The 20,045-nt window shown below is 38.4% G+C and overlaps 2 protein-coding genes and 1 long non-coding RNA gene across 10 annotated transcripts; 2 read left to right on the top strand and 1 right to left on the bottom strand.

Annotated features, from left to right (window-relative positions):
- Positions 816–3,945, top strand: LOC109714137 (glutamyl-tRNA reductase 2). Its single transcript, XM_020238584.1, has 3 exons — positions 816–1,246; positions 1,882–2,123; positions 2,486–3,945. Exons 1-3 carry the CDS (start codon positions 1,009–1,011, stop codon positions 3,617–3,619), a joined length of 1,614 nt encoding a protein of 537 aa, XP_020094173.1. The 5' UTR covers positions 816–1,008; the 3' UTR covers positions 3,620–3,945.
- Positions 5,375–9,815, bottom strand: LOC109714364 (stress-response A/B barrel domain-containing protein UP3-like). Of its 8 annotated transcripts, none has more exons than XM_020238961.1 (10): positions 9,617–9,815; positions 9,447–9,540; positions 8,769–8,896; positions 8,228–8,367; positions 8,021–8,089; positions 7,692–7,830; positions 7,126–7,188; positions 6,688–6,791; positions 6,070–6,184; positions 5,375–5,852 (listed from the first exon to the last, which is right to left on the bottom strand). In XM_020238961.1, exons 1-9 carry the CDS (start codon positions 9,759–9,761, stop codon positions 6,098–6,100), a joined length of 969 nt encoding a protein of 322 aa, XP_020094550.1. In that variant the 5' UTR covers positions 9,762–9,815; the 3' UTR covers positions 5,375–5,852; positions 6,070–6,097. The 8 variants fall into 8 exon arrangements, with proteins under 8 accessions (XP_020094550.1, XP_020094551.1, XP_020094552.1 ...); XM_020238962.1 differs by adding an exon at positions 7,267–7,334 and having other exon boundaries at positions 5,375–6,184; XM_020238963.1 differs by adding an exon at positions 6,952–6,995 and having other exon boundaries at positions 5,375–6,184; positions 9,617–9,814.
- On the top strand, positions 16,271–17,787 carry LOC109713727. Its single transcript, XR_002217156.1, has 3 exons — positions 16,271–16,557; positions 16,683–16,778; positions 17,642–17,787. It is a non-coding gene; the product is annotated as an uncharacterized LOC109713727 (long non-coding RNA).

The following is a 20,045-nucleotide window of genomic DNA, read 5'->3' on the forward strand; positions in this document are numbered from 1 at the left end:
TCTTAAGTGTATTAATTATCTTTTTTTGTTATAATGTCCAAAATTTTACCAAAATGTTAGACTTTTTTCAAAATTGATATCAAATTTTTAATTGGCAATGTATGTAACATTTATAAATTCAATCTTGAGTTCGCAAATTAAAATCAAATTTTAAAATTAAAGTTGAATTCATATTTGAATATGTAATACAAAAACAATTTATAATAATTTAAATTCAATTTTAAATAAATAAATTAGGACTTAAATTAATCTAAAAATTGGTTGGATTAAATTAATATACTCTGTGGTACTAGGTTTCCTAAGTTGTGTAAATGTGAAGCAGATATATTTAAATTTTGAATTAAATTATATTTATTTTGGCATGTTCAGTGATATTGAAAACTATGCATTATGTAGAATTGTTTGAATTTTGAATTAAGATATATTATATAACTAATAGAATGATTGAAAATTATAGGATAGAAAAAATTAAAAATTATGTATCAGAATTAGCATAGTAGGTTATCGTTATCGGTTACCAAATTAAATATTTAAGCTGTAGAATCGAAAAAATGAATAGTTATTATCAATGCATGGTGTAGAAGCACTTCTCTATTAATAATTGAGTAAAAAAAAAATGTATAATAAATAATAAAACGATAAAACCTGTAGGTATGATGCAGTAGGATCCCTGTGATTGGTCTATGCACCATGGTCCATGGGCACTTTCTCCACCGAAAAGGCCACAGGCCACGTGTGGGACCCACACGCCCCAACCACCGAACACCAACTCCTCTCTCTCTCTCTCCTTTTTCTCTCCTCTTTCTCTCTCTTGACCGAGCCTCCGCCGTCTCACGAGCATATAAAATTTTAGAGAGAGAGAGGGGGCGGATCGAAGAAGAAGAAGAAGACAACTTCCTCTCTCTCTCCCCCCTTTATCTCTCCTAGGGTTCGAAGAAGAAGAAGAAGAAGAAGAGGGGGGCGTTGATTCGGAGATTGGGGTTTCGATTTGGCACAGAATCCGAATCCATGGCGACCGTGAACGGCTTGGCCACCGCCTTCGGGGGCGTAAAGGTCGCGCCTTTGCCGCGGCGGAGCTCGGTGCGGTTCAGGGTGGGGACGAGAGCGGCGCCGTCGTACGGCGGCGGCGGAGCGCGGTGGAGGAGCCCCCGGTGCGAGGTGGGTGTGGATTCGGCGGCGGCGGCGGCGGCGGCGGCTAGGGCATCCAGCGTAAACGCGCTCGAGCAGTTCAAGATCTCCGCAGACCGTAAGTTTCCCCTGCTTTCCACCGGAATTAGGGCTTGGGTGCATCAAATTGTGATTGGCGGTGTTGATTTGGGCTTGGTGTTGAGATCTGGGGCTTTCGTACCTTTTTGTTGTCGATGAAATCCGTAATTGGTTCGGTAGGTTGTGAATTGGTTAATGTTGTTTGTACAATGTGCATTTGATTGCTAACGACACTCTCCACAATGATTGAATCTACGGAAATGGTATTATAACATATGTTGGATTTGTACGAATTGACGAATCGTGTGGTTCATAGACTAGATAATTTCATTGTTTTATAATGCCACATCATCGACGTTGTCTTTGATTTCTCACATTTTGTAAGTTCTGAGTTATTTGATGCGCGAATTCGTCCTGAGCTCCAAAATTACTTGCATTTTATGTATCCTTCTATGCTGCTGTCATGTAGTTCTTATGCCTGTTCTGTAAAATCTGTTGTCGATGCCCGTCTATCCTAAAGCCCCCCGACTTCTAATCGTGGATAGCTAAGAAGTCAAGCCGTTCAAAGAAGTTTGAAGTTGGTTGTGATAGATTATGCTAATTTCACTATTCTCCTGCTAGTACCTTCCGCCAGATATCGACAATAAGAAGTATTTTTGAATGAAACTTTTTCAGGATACATGAAGGAAAGGAGCAGCATTGCTGTCATTGGTCTTAGTGTTCATACAGCACCTGTAGAGATGCGTGAAAAGCTAGCTGTTCCGGAGGCGCAGTGGCCTCGCGCGATTGCTGAGCTCTGCAACTTGAATCACATCGAAGAAGCTGCCGTCCTCAGTACATGTAACAGAATGGAAATTTATGTGGTGGCCTTATCCTGGAATCGAGGAATCAGAGAAGTTATAGAGTGGATGGCAAAGGTAGGCGTTTCTAGTATCGATTTCTTTCTTTTCCTTATATCTCCTTTTCTTAATCAAAAGAAAATGGTAATCTGATAGAGGTATTAGATGATAAATGGCCTAGTGGCACTAAGGGATTTTTGAGGAAGCACTAAAAGCTTTTTGTTTTTCTTTGCCAAATCACCTCTTAGCTTTCTCACTACAGCAGAAGCAGAAGCTTCATCACTTGGAGTTTTGCTTTTGTGATCCAAAAGCCCATTTCAACTTCACACCCTGACAAAAGATCACGCCCCGTTACTGAAAGCTTCAGCTTCTTGCAATAGAGAATTTGTTCCAAAAGTCAGGACAAACAGTTACTAATGCCGGTCTGTTTTTCTCTGCAGACAAGTGGAATTCCTGCTTCTGAGCTTAGACAACACCTATTCATGTTGCGCGATGGTGATGCCACACGCCATTTATTTGAGGTATCAGCAGGCCTCGACTCTTTGGTTTTGGGAGAAGGACAGATCCTCGCACAAGTCAAACAAGTTGTTAGGGTTGGGCAAGGCAGTGGAGGCTTGGGCAAAAACATCGACAGAATGTTCAAGGATGCTATCACTGCAGGAAAGAGGGTCCGTAGCGAGACTAACATTTCATCTGGCGCGGTCTCTGTTAGCTCAGCAGCAGTTGAGTTGGCCCTAATGAAGCTCCCAAAATCTGAAAGTGCTTCTGCAAATATGCTTTTGATTGGGGCCGGCAAGATGGGGAAGCTTGTGATAAAGCATCTTGCTGCAAAAGGCTGCAAAAGGGTTGTGGTTGTTAACCGCTCAGTAGAAAAGGTAGAAGCCATCCGCGAGGAGCTAACAGATATTGAAATAATCTATAGGCCTCTTAATGAAATGCTTTCATCTGCTGCGGAAGCCGATGTGGTTTTCACGAGCACCGCTTCTGAAACACCATTATTCTTGAGAGAGCATGTGGAAGCGCTTCCTCTGGTCAGTGAAGCTGTTGGGGGTGTAAGGCTTTTCATTGATATTTCTGTTCCAAGGAACGTAGGATCTTGCGTGTCTGATTCGGAACATGCTCGAGTATATAATGTGGATGATTTGAAAGAGGTGGTTGAAGCTAATAAAGAAGACCGCCAAAGAAAAGCAATGGAAGCCCAAGCTATTATAACACAAGAATTAAAACGATTTGAGATATGGAGGGACTCTCTTGAAACCGTTCCTACCATCAAGAAATTAAGGTCTTTTGCGGATAGAATTAGGGCTTCTGAGCTTGAGAAGTGCTTGCAGAAGTTCTGTGAGGATGCTCTAACGAAGAAACAGAGAAAAGCTATAGAGGAATTATCTACTGGGATAGTCAACAAACTTCTTCACGGCCCGCTGCAGCATTTGAGGTGTGATGGTAGTGATAGCCGGACTCTCGACGAGACGCTTGAAAACATGCACGCTCTTAACAGGATGTTTAGTCTTGATACGGAGAAAACGATCTTGGAACAGAAGATCAAAGCTAAGGTGGAGAAAGCTCAAAGTTAAGATTATTCAATTATTCACCGATCATTTACCATTACTTGTATCTATACGGGCTTCTAATTTGTCCTTAGCTAGGGTCCGAATATTCTCATTCTTCTAATGTTCGATTTTTCTACTGCTGCGATGAAAGAAACTCAGTTTCTCACCAAGTTCATTAGCTGCATTGGAAGGTGCTGTACTATGCTATCAATTTTCTTCTAGAGTGATGATGTAAACTTCATTGTCGAGGCCGGCGTCTGTTTGATACAATTTTAAGTTTCATAAATTTGTCAAATGAAATAAAGGTGAAATCAGTTAGTTTGCTGATTGACACCTTCATTTATCACTAACAGTATCACTGCTAATGTTTTTGTGTTCAGTCATCGGAGTACTTTTGCATCTGAAATTTGAATAGGTTTGTCTGTTTCAAGGTGCTGTGGGAAACTGAATGTATGCTGTGGTTTATAAACGCCTTCTCTGACTGTTTAACTGTCTCAGAATTTGCTTGAAAAACTCCACTGTTAGAAAAGAATAAAATTAATTATCCCACTTTAGAGGATTCGCTCTAAAAAGAGTTTGCTAAGAGAAAATACTGTAGAGATTGTGTTAATAAAGATTATTTTGCTGTCCTTTTTTTATTCTCAAAAGGATTAAAAGAAATTCACTCAAAAAAATGTGAAAGATTTGGAGAATTAATGTTCTAATGAACTTTTAAAGTGCTTCTTATTGCGCGAAGAGCCTTGGGAGTGAATAAACCAATCAGATAACACCAGAGAAGTAAAAATTTGATCCGGGTAAGTAAAAATTTGTTAAGAAGTTGGATTGCGTGTGGAAAGATACCTTAGCAAGATTTTGCATTATATGATCATAATTGATTGGTGGGTTTTAATTCCCATTCCCTACTGTTTAAAAATGATAGGCTAAACTCTCCCATGACTCAATCTACAGAATCCAACTTGTAATGTAGACCACAAACTCCTACAATAAACTACTGTGAAAGCAACTAATGGAATGAGTTCTTTTTGTCAACATTGCACTCACTTGTGAATAATTTGATTGAGAACTAAGACAAACCAGAATTTTTTTTAATTTTTTGGGTTAACTATCTGTGAATCTTCTTAACATAACAATCATAGGTGGTTGGTGGTTCACAAGATCCAATTGATGCCATTATCATATACAAGATACTCTTCACTTTTGTCTACATTTCAGAAAAGATAATTGTTGGAGTGTCAATTCTAGTTGGATCTGCAGAGGTTCTTAATATAAATTTGACAAGTTATCATATATTTTACCAAACAAGCTTACCAAATCTTGTTTGGTATAGCCATCGATTGTTTCCTATTAGATTGATCTTTTGAATAAATATATCATTTTCTTTTTTATTTTGAGCTCTAAAAGAGTTGTATCATTATTTACGGTGTTTTTTTTTTTTTTTTTTTAAGAAATACTATACTTTGCAGCATATCCAACTAAACACATTGGGGTTAGATTTGAGACCATGGTAAAGATGACTATTTTTGGAGCAATGCCGTATGCCCGCTGAAGAGGGGCAAGTCAGAATTGGCTCGCTGAATCGACAAATTTTTTTTTCCCGTTTTGTGAGGACTGTCACATTATTTCTACTGTTGCTAGATTGCTCATAATCATAACAATGCCTACATGAAGCCAAATACATATCAAAGTCAATAATTAATATCCATGACCCATGATGAGACCTAATATCCATGACCCATGATGAGACCTAATATCCATGACCCATGATGAGACCTTTAACCATCCATCACTACAAGGGCTTCTCATTTATTCCACGAGAAAAAATAGCAAATACCAACCTCCTCATGATGTCTCTGCACTTTTTAACTCATCAAGTAGAGTAGATTCCCCAAATAAATAGATCCAGTTCTCATCTGCTCATAAACCAAGTAAGCTAATCTCTCTCCCTCTCTCTCACTCTCTCTCTACACTTTTCTCTCCTCACCTCAATTACAGGCATGAGACTCAAAAAGTTGTGGCTACCACATATGTTACTAATCCCCCTGGTGCTACTATTGGCCGCGAAATTTACCTGCCTCAGTCATGGCAAGAGAATTCTGATCAGCGAGGGCGAGCGGTGGAAAGGCGACAGCTCCAGGTCATCCATGTATTACTCCTCTGAAGTATCGCCATCGCAGGAGCCATCAGATGACGACGAATGTAGGCGAATCTATGAAGTTTCCAAAAGAGTGGTGCCTCAGGGTCCAAATCCACTGCACAACTGATGAGAATTCATGTTGCAGTGAAGAGGAGATGATATATTATAGAGAGGGGAAAGCCATAGGCTTGGCTTTTTTCACATTAGTTGATTTATAGGAACAACATGATGTAGTTTATTTTGTAATCACCCAACTGTATTAGATGAGGATAATGCTGCATCGTAGCGATAATTGAATAACTACAACTAGGCTGGTATATGATCTACTGGTATGACAAACCTGGTTGGTGTTGGATTGGGTGTATCCATTAAGAAATACATGCAACAATAGTTACTGTGTATTGCTGCTGCAACTCAGCTTGATCTTTGGCTTTTCTGTATCTGTTTAAAGAGAACTGTAGGAGACAAAAAAAAAAGGAAAATATAAGGAAAAAAATGGGTTAATGGCAAGAGAATACATCGATGGCTCACAAGATGAAAAATGTACAGCCAGAAAATACATCAGTGACAAGATAGAAATGCAATGTTTAGATGAAAAATGTACAGCCAGAAAATACATCAGTGACATGATAGAAATGCAATGTTTATTCTTAGCAGTTTCTCACCAGGAAATCGCAACATAAAAACACTAGAATATCAAAAGAACTCATTGAACTCTTTTCGCTTGTACATTGAAATTCTTAATCAGATATTACAGTCTTTACGGTCACTTAGATGTGAGCCAGTGACAGTGAACCAACTGTGCTAAATATACATATTTATGAGGAAACTATCAGCAATTAAATACAAAATTTACATGGATCGGCAATTGCATGCTAGCAAAAGTTTGCAATTTCCTCATTGAGGGCAATAGATTTAGAGATTATGAACAACTTAATCAAATAACAATCACACGAACCAAATGATCCATCCATGTTACATCAACTCCGTTCCCACGGGATCTACAGTAAAATGCATTAGAAGTGCTTTTCTTGTTATAGGAAGAAACTTCGACCTCCACATCTGCATTCCACATAGCACAAAAAGTTACAACGTATAATGCTAAATGCTGACAACATGATCTTGAATATGACTACAATTTCGCCTCAATGGAGATTCTCAATGACATATTTATTCATGCAATATGAGGAGAAGATATTTATTCAATTTATGAAGCTCTTACATCTTGGTAGTCGATACTCTCTCGAAATGACTCTAAGTCCTCAACTGGACAACAAGAAAGTACAAGAATGATAAATTCATAATCATGAGGAAAGGCTTCTTATCCTGGCCATCACTCCCTATCAACATTTATTTCCTTAACCAAAAGTAAGTCCTTTTGAAAAGCATTACTTACATGATGGGAAGCGTATGACTGCAGCATGAGTATATTCATTGTCAGCATGATTGAGATTGCAACCTGAAAAAATAATAGAAAAAACAGCTTTTATTGTATGAGAAGACTATTAAGTTACAGAAAAGAAACCCAAATTATTACATGGGTAACTTGAGAAAGCCGCTCAGGATATCCATAACTTGAGATAGCCGCTGAGGATAAAACGGACACTGGAGGTAGGGAAAACTATGTACAGATAACTAGTTTGCCATGTGACGATAATCATGATAGTTGCAGAACTTGTTTATACTTGAGAAACACATGAGTAGAATTCTTGCTCTATCTAGTTATGATTTTTTGCACGCTCATAATCTGGTCCAAAATAATAGGCTGAAAACAAATGCTCATGCTATGCCAGAAATATCAGCTGTGGTCAACTTTAATAACAAAAGAAGATAACTGGAAGCAAAGTTCTAAAATAGAGATAGAGCATAAGTAGAGCCGTAGACAAAGAATCGGAAGGACAATCTTTTTATATCTAATGTAACAATATATTTTTATCCCTAATGTAGCAATATATTTTATACCAAATGTAGCCTGCACGATAAAGGAACTGAATTGCCCAATCAAGTTCTGAAAAGTAGCGACTGCATCTTCTACTGCTTCTCTAGATGCAGACTCTACAACGGATATCAAAAGCACACACTCTACGCCATAGTTAAATTCCTGTTTTAACCAAATAATACAAGAACACTTTCAGATACTGCTGCAAAAATAGCGAAAAAGCACATATTAGACTTCCTATGGAATTAACTGTAATGTAATGCAGGCACAAAGATTCCAAGGCACTGAGACTCCAACTTCCTAAAAATAAAAGATTTACAATAACTCTGAAGGTTTTCATTGGTTCATCTACCTCTCCCCTCCGAAATATAGGAAGAATATCATCTTCTACTTCAGATTCATAATCCACCGATATTGAGCCCTACGAAGGATCAAAAGTTTTATGACAAGAAGCATAACATAATTATAGAAATGCTAATAGCAGTACACTTCCAAGAAACTTAAAAGAAAGAAAAAGGGAATAAGAACTGGAAAGATGATTACATGTTGAGTGGCATACATAGGAAAACGGTGTCACATGCTCCCTAAGAATTTTAGAATAGTAAGAGTTCTTGTAGAATTTTGCTAGGTCTTCCTTTTTCTGAAAACGCATATATAGTGCATGAGTAAAGTTATCTGTATTTGGAACTTCTATTCGCCCTGCAAGAGACAAATCAATTTAAATATCAGAGAATTGACCGTGCATGCTGTGCATGATTTTAGCGTATGGCATGAGAATGCAGCATACATGGACATAATATACGCCAATGAAATAAGATTGAAGAAGGAAAGCAGGTGTAAACATGCACAGACGAAGGAGCAAAAAAAGAATATACAAACAGAAAAGAGGGAACACAGAATGAGCAATTTCTTGTCTTGCACCTTCTCTTCTAATTCCTGATACGCTATCTTTTACATCTCCTTTCTTTCGAAAATATGAACCCTGTCCTACATAGGTTTCCACCTTTACACAATCCAAGCCACTGAATATGATAGCATAATAATAGGCCATAAACGCCACGACATATATCAGAGAAGCCAATAAGGGTATCAAGTCTCACCTAATGATATTGCAAGAATTCCACTCATCTGATATTGACATGTATATAAATAATCGAGCATGTCTTTTTCGTCGTGCTCTGTAAGATCGTCCTTTGCTTTTAGAAGAAAAATATGCTCCACAATTTTTCTGCAAAGGATAAGTTAGCAAGTTATCTACTTCAATAGCTTAATGGCCTCACGCCTGTAAAGCATGTAAAGAAAAAGTAACCAATGCAATAGATATTAAACAAGTTAATGCGAAAACGGCACCCATAAACCCTGCACACTATGTCTAATGCATCAGCAGCAACTGCAGTTGATTTAGCAACTTACATGGACAACTCTATAAATGATTACAAAACTAATAAACAAAGAACTATTCATAATAAATCAAAAAAAACAAATCACCAAAATAAACACAAAATATCAGCAGCCAAAGTATTTGTGACTGCTCTCTCCATTAACTTTCACTAGGGAAAATGAATTTAATGGACAACAAATTATTAAATGATTAAATGATAACAGTGACCACATGTTACTGAAAACACAACAAGTGATGAATTGGTCATGATCGAAGAGAAGAACACGCTATCGTCGGAACAATCATCAAATTAACCTACTTTAAAGGTTAAAATTGATTATAGAACACAAATTCATACAATCAGAAACACAAAAAAGAAAAGAAAAGAAAAGAGAACCTTTTCTTAACGAACCCATCGCCCGGTACGCCATCACCGGAGCTCAATCCAGTAACGTCCATCACCTTCCTCCCACTACTTCCCCTTCGAAAAACTACGCCAAAAGGACCAATTTCACGGCGATATCGACGGAAATGGGGAATAAAACCCTAAGAGAACTGAGAACTCACCATTGACGGATCTCCTCCGAGGGCGACTCGATCGAAGAGAAGCAGGGTGGTGAGAGAGGAGGGAGAGGATGCGGCAATTGGGCGCTAGGGTTCGATGTGGGTGCGAGGAGGTGACGGGGTAGAGGATTTGGGCGACGATGGGCATGGTGAGGAAGCTTCTACAGCTTCGTTCGTGGCGCCTCGACCTTTAAATTTTTTTTAAAAAAAAAAATTTGTGTGGGCTTAAAAAGATCACTTTTTTTTTCTTTTAAATTTTGTTCTTACGTTCCAACTTCCAACCGAACAGGCATAGCCGCTAAAGAATTTTTTTTATTAATAAACTTAAAAAATATTATAATTATAAAAATATTTTTTAAAAAATTTATTTATAAAACTACATGTATATGGTGAATAAATTATCACTTTCTAAATAAGATAAATTATTTATCGTTTTTCTTAAAGAATTATTTTAATATTTAATATTATATATATTCTGAAGTTTGAATATAAAAAATATATAAAATATGGTAAAAATAGTAAATAATTCATTACTGTTAGAAAATAATAAATAATTCATCGTTTTTATTAATTTATTTTTATAAATAAAAATCTTAAATATTTGTTTTTATATTTAGAAAAACAACATAGTGGCGTCACTGCGTCAGCATATTTGATGTTCTTCACGTGTCAGCAGTAAATTAAAATTGAGTAGATATGTTTAGACTAAGAAGTATGCATAAAATTAATTCTTTGTAGTGAATATTTGAGATATATTTTACAAAACAAATCTATTAGATAATATTTTCTTAAAGTGAATCTTCGCTATAACTCCACTCAGTAATTATCCTCTGAGCAAAAACGTCCGTTAAACCTGCGTCGGTAAACACCGTTACAACGCCCTCGCGTCAGTGCGTTTGACTCAAATCACACGCGTCGCCGACGACGGAGTTAAACAGCCGTTACGGCGCGTACGAAATAGTCTTTTACCGCGCCGACTCCCTCAAATGAGGGGTAAAAGTGTCATTTCATATCCAGCCCGTTTGAATCCCAACACGTGTCCCTCAATTTCCTACTGTAGCCATCAATGTTGCTTGCACTTCTTGTATACACACAATCCATGCACCGAAGGTGATATTTATTTAATAAAAAAATGTCTAACAAATAAAACATAATCCCTCAAATATAATTTTAAAAATATATATATATATATGCAAATAATATATTTTAAAATTATTGTTAAGATATCTCAAAAATCAACAGTAGAATAAAAATTTGTTTTGATTTGTTACAAAATAATAGCTGAAATTTATGGTTTTTAGTGGGCCGGTGTTTTTGAATGCTGCGGAGCAAAATCAATAAGTTATATTTTGGTTTCGAAAATTAATAGAATTGTAAATTGGCGGTGTAAAAGGCGAGCTCGTACACCGGGTCCAGGGAATAGTTGTTCCATCCCGCGCGTAACGGCGTGAGCCAAGGGGTGGGGTGGGCCCCACCGCGCTTCGGGGAGAAGGCGCATATTTCGAGGGGCAAAACGGTAAATTCACACGCGGGGTGGTAACGCCTTCTCACTCAGTGCCAGCCGTCGGAGGCGAGGCTCGCACGCGCACCCCGAGGGACTCGTGCTTGTGTTCTCGGTACTAAACCCGCACGAAAATTAGCGAATTTCTCCACCGTCGGATAGGCCTCGGGATTCTCAGTTTCCGTTAGGGGGTGGGCCCCGCGCCGACACGTGGGTTTTGCGCTTCTGAGCTCCGGGTACATTATCAGTAGAGGGAATAAGAATAAGAAGCAAGTAATTGAGAGCGTGAGCGAGCGAGTGCGATAGAGCGCGAGAGAGCTCTATAGAGAGAGAGAGAGAGAGAGAGAGAAAAGAGCTCTAGAGAGAGAGAGAGAAAGAGCGAGTGCGATAGAGCGCGAGAGAGCTCGAGAGAGAGAGAGAGAGAGAGAAAAGAGCTCTAGAGAGAGAGAGAGAGCAATGGCGGATTCCGGTGACAGATCGCCGGATATGGTGGAGAGGAGATCGGGGAAAGAGGCAGCGGCGGAGCGGCCGGAGTGGCTCCCGGAGGGGTGGACGATGGAGATGATGAAGACGACGACGACGACGACGACAGAGAGTGGGATCGAGGATGATGATGATGATGGTGATGATGGTGTGGTGGTAAGTGGATGATTGATCTGACTCATCGTTATAATCTCTTCTTATTCTCCTTCTAGCTACATCTCAATTTGTTTTGATAATCCTTTCGAGCATCGCTCCTCTTGCTCGGATCGATCGATCGATCGATCGATCGATGCAAGAGATAAGGATTAATGCACCAAATTTTACTCAAGTTTATTTAATCGATATAACAGTTAATTAATTACTAGGATGTAAAAATATAAATAATAATTTAAAAAAGGAATGAATTGTATGGTATATATGTGAACGGCGAGGCTACGATATCAACTTTTTCTCCTAATGGAGTGTTCTTCTCGATCATCTTTCCAGTTTCTCATCCTCTATTGATTGTTCTCCGCTCTACCTTCACTTTTATTTTTTTTATAATTTTTTTCCCTTCAAAATCTCAAGTTTTCGAAATCCTACGTTTATTTCCCGCCTTCGCTACTCTCTTTTCTTTCTCACTACTTTCTTCGAGATTCCTTCGACTCTCTTTGGCAATTCTGAAGATCTGCTGAAGAAATTAACATATTGGTGATGCGCGAAGTAGACGATATCTTGCTTGCGTATTCGGGCAAGTGTCGAAGATCAGGTACGAGCTTGCTCAATTTGATTTTAAAATTTTTTTTAAAATTATTATTGTTATTATTATTATTATTTTATGCCATGAGCTCAAGTTCTCTACAGCTTGAGTGTTATGGAGATGCAATATAAATCCTTTCCTTTTTATCTATTCAATTCGTGTTTTTTTTTTTTTTTTTTCTTTTCTTTTCCCTCTGCCCTAGCTCTTCGGACTCAAGAAGAGAAAGAAAAAGGTAGAAGAAAAAAAAATATTTTTTATTAATGAAAATAAAGAAGAGAAATAGAGCGAAAATAACTTCTGAGAATAATCTCTTTTTTTTTAATATCAAATTGGAGAAAGTGGAGAAAAGTTATTTTCTTTTTTTCTTCAATTCATTCAAACAATATGAGAGAAAAGTGTCTTTTGCTCTTCCAATTTCGCTATCTAGATAATGCATGCATAATGAAGCAAGTTCATCACTCTCTTCATGAATCTAATGATCTAGTGAGAATGAAGCCATCGGTCTTACTATAAGTGTTAGCAGTTCTTTCAACGAGAATAGTAGTTTTATTATTGGAAATCACCATAGAGTAGTATCTTTGATTTTTTTTTTTTTTGGAAATTAAAATGTATGTAGTTTTCTATGCATTTCATTAAAACCCAAAAGAGAGTATGAAGAGAAACACCATAAAGATGCTACAACTACCGCTGCAATCACAGCAAACATGTCCCTCCTGACGCGAATAAAGAACGAGATATAGTTGACATGCTCAAAGTGCAACATGCTCATACATTCTCAAGGAACCTAAAGGTAATGTAACAAGAAAAAGGAAGACTTAGCCGAAGAGACATACATAACATAACGACTACTACCCATCTATTGAAGTCTCGAGAGCAAAAAACGGACCAAAGATCGTAGTTCTGACGTTAATGCAATGAAATACCTCTACAGAAAGGATCCGAGGAAGTGGTAGCAGCGGGGAAGTTTGAGATCGGCGAAGTAGTATTCTAGTCAGAATACAAGGAAAGGGCCTCAGAGGAAAGACTTAGAGTCGTTAGACGTAGTTGCTTGACGGAAAACTCCAAAAGTGGATGGTGCACAGTCGAAGGAGTTCTTTGTCGTGTAACTGCTTGGGCCTGTTCCAAGAAACTATAGTAGCTGTTCGGCTGCTTCAAAGCCAAATAGAAACTCCTCATAGAAGAAAGGTGATTGAATTTAACTCGTCATATTTTGTCAACTTTGGACTCCCGTTAATTTTAGGACTACTCATCTTGATGGTGTCAAGATCTTTTCCATTGTGAGTTGTCATGATAAGCACCATCGTTGGCTTCATGCCTAAATTGGCACATACCTCATCCCTATTGATATATCTGTTTGGTTCGCCACCCAGAATCCAAACAAAGCCAGATTTTGAGAAAACAACGCAATGTCGGTAGTAACTTCTCATTTCAGTTGGAAAATGTAGCTGGTTGTTTGGGATAATATAAGTGATTGAGAGGTGGTAACTCATATCATAGTAAGAAACTTTGTATAAAGCTCCATTACTATTGATGACCCTCTATGGGTTCACCTTTATAAGCCACCGCTAACATTGTATAAAATTGAAATGCCGTCGTCGGTGCTACCATTGCCCTTTTGGCATACCAAGAGGTGTGGACGTACTAACCGAACTCACTAGAGGGTTGTCTAGGAAAATCAAACTTTGATGCCCGTAACTTTCTAGTTTCATGAACTTCGCATCGCCTGGCATATCTGGAAATGCAGAAAATCCAACTGTACACAAAGTTGGGATCGAGCTCTCGAGAGGCTTCGTACGTAGTTTCTATTGGAAATCCCGAATTTGTTGAACTTCTAATGGTGACTCTTCCAACTTTCTTATACTCTAGAGTTCAGCATCATAATTTGGGGTAAACCCTAGGCTACTTCGGCTTTTTTGAAAAGTACCTGGATCAAAAGGAAGTGATTGCACAAAAAAAAAATGTGCCTTAGTGGGAGTGCACCTATAATTCTTATGATGCCTAGAGAAGGGTTTGTTCGGTCGAAGAGCAGTATCTTTCCTCAACTATCTCCGACTTCGGAATGTACTTATCATGTCCATCTACATTTTCAGGAAAGGATTCATAAAATATATGTACTCCACACCATAGGGGAATCTGTGATGAAAATATGAGGATGTGCTTTCGAGAAATGAAAACCGAAACCGTACTCAAAAATTGAAGTTTTTTAAATTTGTGAATCGGAATCCTTTCCGCTTTACAACAAAATTGGTTTTTCATTTCTTTTTCAAGTCGGTTCGGTTCCATACTCAGATATTCTCCGATCTAATGAACACCACTAGTTAAGAGCCTCTTTCCGATGCTGAGTATTAAGCATTTATCGATATTTCTCACTAGTTAAGAGCCTCTTTCCGATGCTGAGTATTAAGCATTTATCGATATTTCTCCCGATTGTACATATCTAGGGAGAATATATTGCTATATGTGGATCAAACTATCAATATATACTTTGTATCTGTTAAAATTGAATGCAAGATGATTGTTTGATGTGGGAATCTTGCTAATTATGAGCTATGTACCATCTATATATCATGTAATGAAGCTACTTGTGTAGCCCCCATTTGTAACACAATTGATCTACATGAAGTACACAATATTGACTTTGTTTTTCAGTTACCATAAATATTCCTTGCCCTTTTTTTTTATTCGAGACCTCACTGATCTTTTTATTAAGTTAAAATGAAAGTTTCAAGCATTCGAAAACTCATTTAGAACAAGAAAATGAAAAAGAGAGGGAGGAGGAATAGTCCCATGTTTAATTCGCGTCCAACAAACTCGTGCCATCTTTCAAGATCCGGCATCTGGCGAGACGAAGTCGGGTACCTTTATACGAACCGTGAGGCAAGGTTGCGAGCTACAATAAGATCAGAGCTCGTGACTTCGCCTCCAACCTGCCTGATGTCGAGATCCATGTACGAACGATCATCGGTGATCATTCGTCATGGTCGGGATTCGTCGAACCAAACACGCCCTTATTGGCGGTGGAGAGAAGATTTGAATGAAGGCTTCAACAATGCAAAATCAATCATATGTTTTGTATATTGTTGATATTTCCATTAATATGGGAAATTAATTTATATCTATGGAACTCACAATCTAGAGAACTTTGTACAAGGCATTAAAAGGCAACCAAGGAGGAAATTTTTATCACTCATTGTTTCAAATGAACAACAAAATTTAGTAAGTTTGTGAGAAAAATGTTGGAAAAATCTCTCTATTCTTATAGTGGAAATAAATCTTGTAAATATTTAGATTTGAAACCTCTAAAATAACTCTTTTAAAAACATATGCAAAAGTTAACAACAAAATAGTAGAGAGATAAAAAATTCAGATAAGGCATGTGGGTTGAGACGTGCAAGGCACTATTCTAGAAAGGAAAACGTCCTCTCCATTGCGAGGCTCCAGCGATCACTTCTAGCGATACGACAATCACGAGCTACCTCGTCAGCACGTCTCTAGGATAGTGCAATTCGAACAAAGTAGTCTTTCAGAGATCCAACGAGTAAAGGAAGAAGTTGTGTAAAAATCATAGTAGTAGTAGGAGAAGAAGAAGAAGTACTAGCAAACAAAAAACCGCTTAACCTCTTCTGTACTGTCTCCTATATGCAGATAGGTGCTGCCATGTCGTGACACGTAGCCAGTGGGAGGTTGAGTCCAACGGCTTTTTTGACCAGTCTCTGGGTTAGCCGTTGGACCTTACCCAAGCGAGGTTAAGTTAAGAAAAATCAAGATAAACCAAAAAATAAAAGATAAAACCTTAACACATATTGCATTGGTTAATGTGAAAATAGCTCTTTTGAAATAGGAAATTGTAGGAAAGTAAAACCTTAATTATCTGCGCTTTTATTTCTATTAATTAATCACGTAAAGTTGGTAAATCTCTTTTTCCCTTGCAATAGATTCTTTTGTTTTGCAGCTTCTGCTAGTTGAAACAACTTGCAGTGAAAGGACCTCTTTATCCTATTTCACATGACATAAATTAAGTACATTGCTTATATCTGTTCCTTTGTTCCATTTTCTGTTGCTCTTCTGTAGTGTTTCGTCGACCCGTCGACTGGATCCAGATTCTATTCGAAGGATGAAGTACTTCAATTCATACAGGTGAAGAATCCGCTTGACCCCACAAACAAGGAGGATGATGCGGCAGCTCAGAAAGTTGGCACTGATGCAAAGCCCATAAGAGAAGTTTGTGTTTTTCGACATTCGCCGTCTTTGTTTCGACTTTTTTTCTGATTCTTTGCTCATCCTCTTGTTTTTCCGGTATGTTTCCTGCATGAGGTCTGTGTGCTTAATTGCCAGTTTTTCACTAGGTGGGAGAGCTTACGGAGATCACCGAGGGCGAGTTGAAAGGATTTGTTAAAGAAGTCAAATACAGAACGAGCAGAGGCAAATTGAAGAAAGATACGGTAACAGCAGTGCTTCTTTTTTTTTTTCTTCCCATTTATTTTCGTGATATGCTACTTCAGACAATCGCTGATTAAGTTTACTGTATTAGTTTCGTGTTTGTCAATTGAGTTTGCAAAGCAAAGCAATACGAATTTGGGATTTGAGCAAGCCTGAGTTGTTTTTTTTACTATAAATTGAGGATTTCTTCTCTTAAGATAATACTCCTCTGTAGTATTGCCAACTAGATTTGGCACATCTTCAAATTTTATTCTCATTTCTGAGAGAGAGTATATATTCTGCCATGGTTTCTTTTTGGCGCATATCATCATTGACAAATCTCTGCATTCATCAGAATACTTATCTTTGTAGAGAAACTGAACAACTTTGGGATCTTAGCTTGGCATTTCAGTAATAATGCATTTGAGATGAAATCATATCCTCAATGAACCTAAATTGTATCTGTTTTTCTCTTCATTTGTTAGGATATCATGTAATAGCTTTCCAATTAAGCTATTATGTGGCAAAATTTTGGAACTTTGATCTACTTAGCTAGCTATTAAGTAGTCTGAAAATTCATATAATTGATTTGTCCGTGGTGCAAAAAAAGGTTTCTATATTCGTACTTTGCGTTAGCTGCCTCGTGATCTTCTTGATTCAAGCAGTTAGCAGTGCAATTATGTATTATCATAGACAATGTTGGTTCTTTCCATTTGAGCAAGTAACAAGTTTTTAACACTAAACTGTTTGATGACTTGTTTTATTTGTCTCTGCAGCTTGTTAACATTTGTTTATTCTTAATTGCTGATGATCCCTTCCGGTACCGGTTATTTTGTTTGCTTAACCGCAAATTGCTCGATAACTAATTTGCACTTTATTGCTACAGTTTTATCATTGTCGACGAAGTCGATATGTATTATTTTCCAAAGAGGATGCTCTGCGCTATGCCGACTCCGGAAACATTCATAAATGTGTCGTAAAACCAAAAAGGAGTACCATCGTTGGCGTGCAGAATGTCGAAGTCAAACCTAGTGTAAGTTTAAACCGCAGCTTTCATTTTTTTCCCCCCCTCTTCACCACCTCCCTCAATGCTAACTGTGGCATAGGAGAGCATAGATTCCTATCCTAGGTATACATCCATCAGTAGAAGGAAATAAAAGCACAATGAATTAGGAAGAACTCGAGGGATTCTGAATTTAAATGCAATTTCAAGGAAAAGTATGTTTACTATTAATGGCTCCTGAAGGTCAAAAAATTTAGCTCATGGTAATCATATTTGGGAGATACATTTACCAATATTACCATACCTAAGTCTGGCAGGGTCATCCGTTAAATTAAATCAGAAAAGCTGGGAAGCGACACCAGGACGGATGGACGAATAAAAGATTCCGCAATGTATAAAGCTTATTTCCTGCTACATCATGCTCTAGGAACCAAAGCTAAGCAAACACACTCTCCTCTCGGTAATATTTTTGGTATAATTATGCACCATTTGTAATGTTACATTACCGACCCAATTACATACTGGATGAACCAAACACAGTAATCCTGACAGGATTGCCTATGATCCTGCCAGAATAACCCGAACCAAAAGCACCCTTATTTCTTAGTATATCATGCTCTAGAAACCAAGCTAAGCAAAATAGAATCCACTACCAAAGCTAAGCAAAATAGAATCCACTATAACTGAGGCATTGCATTTCTTATTTCTTCAGTCTATTTGCAATTAGGCCTTTAGAGCTTTTCCTCCATGATAGTTTGTTCAAGCTTTAGTCATGTTTGGCTTTTTCTCTCCTGTATGAGTTTAAGAGTGGGTTTCTTTTTTTTCTTCTCGTCATTGTAATGATCTGTTCTTTTCCCATAGCGTCCTGCTGCAGAAAATGAACCGGAATCAGCTGGTAAAGAAACCAAAAGGTGCCTCTTTCCCGCAGAAACACCAGCTTCAAAAGCACGGAAAATAGAAATCGACGATACCCCAAAAGGATCGCTTGTTCCTACTTCCGATCAACCTTCACCACGAGGTAAAACTAAAATCATCCTACATGGAGATAAATTTGCACCCTTACAGAACTACCTCCCGTTTATCCATCGAGGACTCCAGTATAATGAAAAAACATGTTTAGGTTAAAAGGCTTTATCTGATAGAAGAATTGCAGATGCCTTTTGGAGCCCACAGAATGATAAGGTTTGAACCGGAAGCTTGCTTTTCCTTATTTTAGTCTGTTATGCAGGTGCAGAGCAAGCGGACTCGGTAAACAAAGCATCATCAAATCCTGAGCACTTAGGAAAGGAAAGCTACGGCAAATCTCCGCTCGGTTTGAAGCTGACTGTGGACGACGGTCAATATGAACTTGTTCCTATTAGGCTGGCAGTTCAACAAACTAAGTCAGGAGCATCATCACAGCAAATGCAGCCGGATTTGGTGGACGAGAGTTCCCCTAAAATTTCAGAGATCGAAACAATTCCAGTTGCAGAGGGTATTGCACCTTCGGAAGAAGTACCAAAGAACCTGAAAACCTTGGAGCAATCACGACCCAGGAAGCGCGGACGGAAACCAAAGCGCGGCTCAAGGAAAGCAAAAGCTGCAATAGAAGTGAATGAAACGGCTCAGCCTAAACGAAGGAAGACCAAAGCTGCGAGAGATATAAGCATTCCACGCCGCACATCGGAGCGCCTAGCTGCTCTTAGAGCTAAAAAAGTAGCACATGCAGGACCCGCCGGCCAGTCCAGTGATGAAAAGCTCATGGTTTCCAATCAGCCAGGAGCAAATTCATCCGAAAACTTCAACCCAGATTCCGAATCAATCTTGGTATCCGCTAAGCAAAAAGGTTTGGATATAATAACAGGCCTAGAGATACCAAAAAAGCTTGAGAGTGAGAAGAATCTTGGAAAAGAAGCCAGTCTGGAAAAGCCTGTAATTGGTGTAGAAATTCCCAAAAAGCTCAAGAGTGAGGAGCTTCTTGACAAAGAAGCCGAGGAGCCTCTTGCTAAGAGAGCAGCATCAGAAAAGACTATAGCAGACACAGGTAATCCAGAAAATCTAGAGAACAAGGAGCTTATGGGCAAAGAAGCTAAAGGACCTTTTGCGAAAGACGCCATTTCTGAGAAGCTTATAAAAGGTGTAGATATTCCAGGAAAGCTCGAAAACCAGGAACTTCTTGGTAAAGCAGCCATGGTACCTCCAGCTAAACAAACCATTGTTGAGATGTCTATAATAGGCAGACCAATTTTAGAGAACCTCAAGAGCCAAGGGCTTGTTGGTGAAGCAGCAGCTGTGAAACCTCTGGCTA

This window comes from Ananas comosus, linkage group 8 (genome assembly GCF_001540865.1).
Source record: "Ananas comosus cultivar F153 linkage group 8, ASM154086v1, whole genome shotgun sequence".
Lineage (NCBI taxonomy): Eukaryota > Viridiplantae > Streptophyta > Magnoliopsida > Poales > Bromeliaceae > Ananas > Ananas comosus.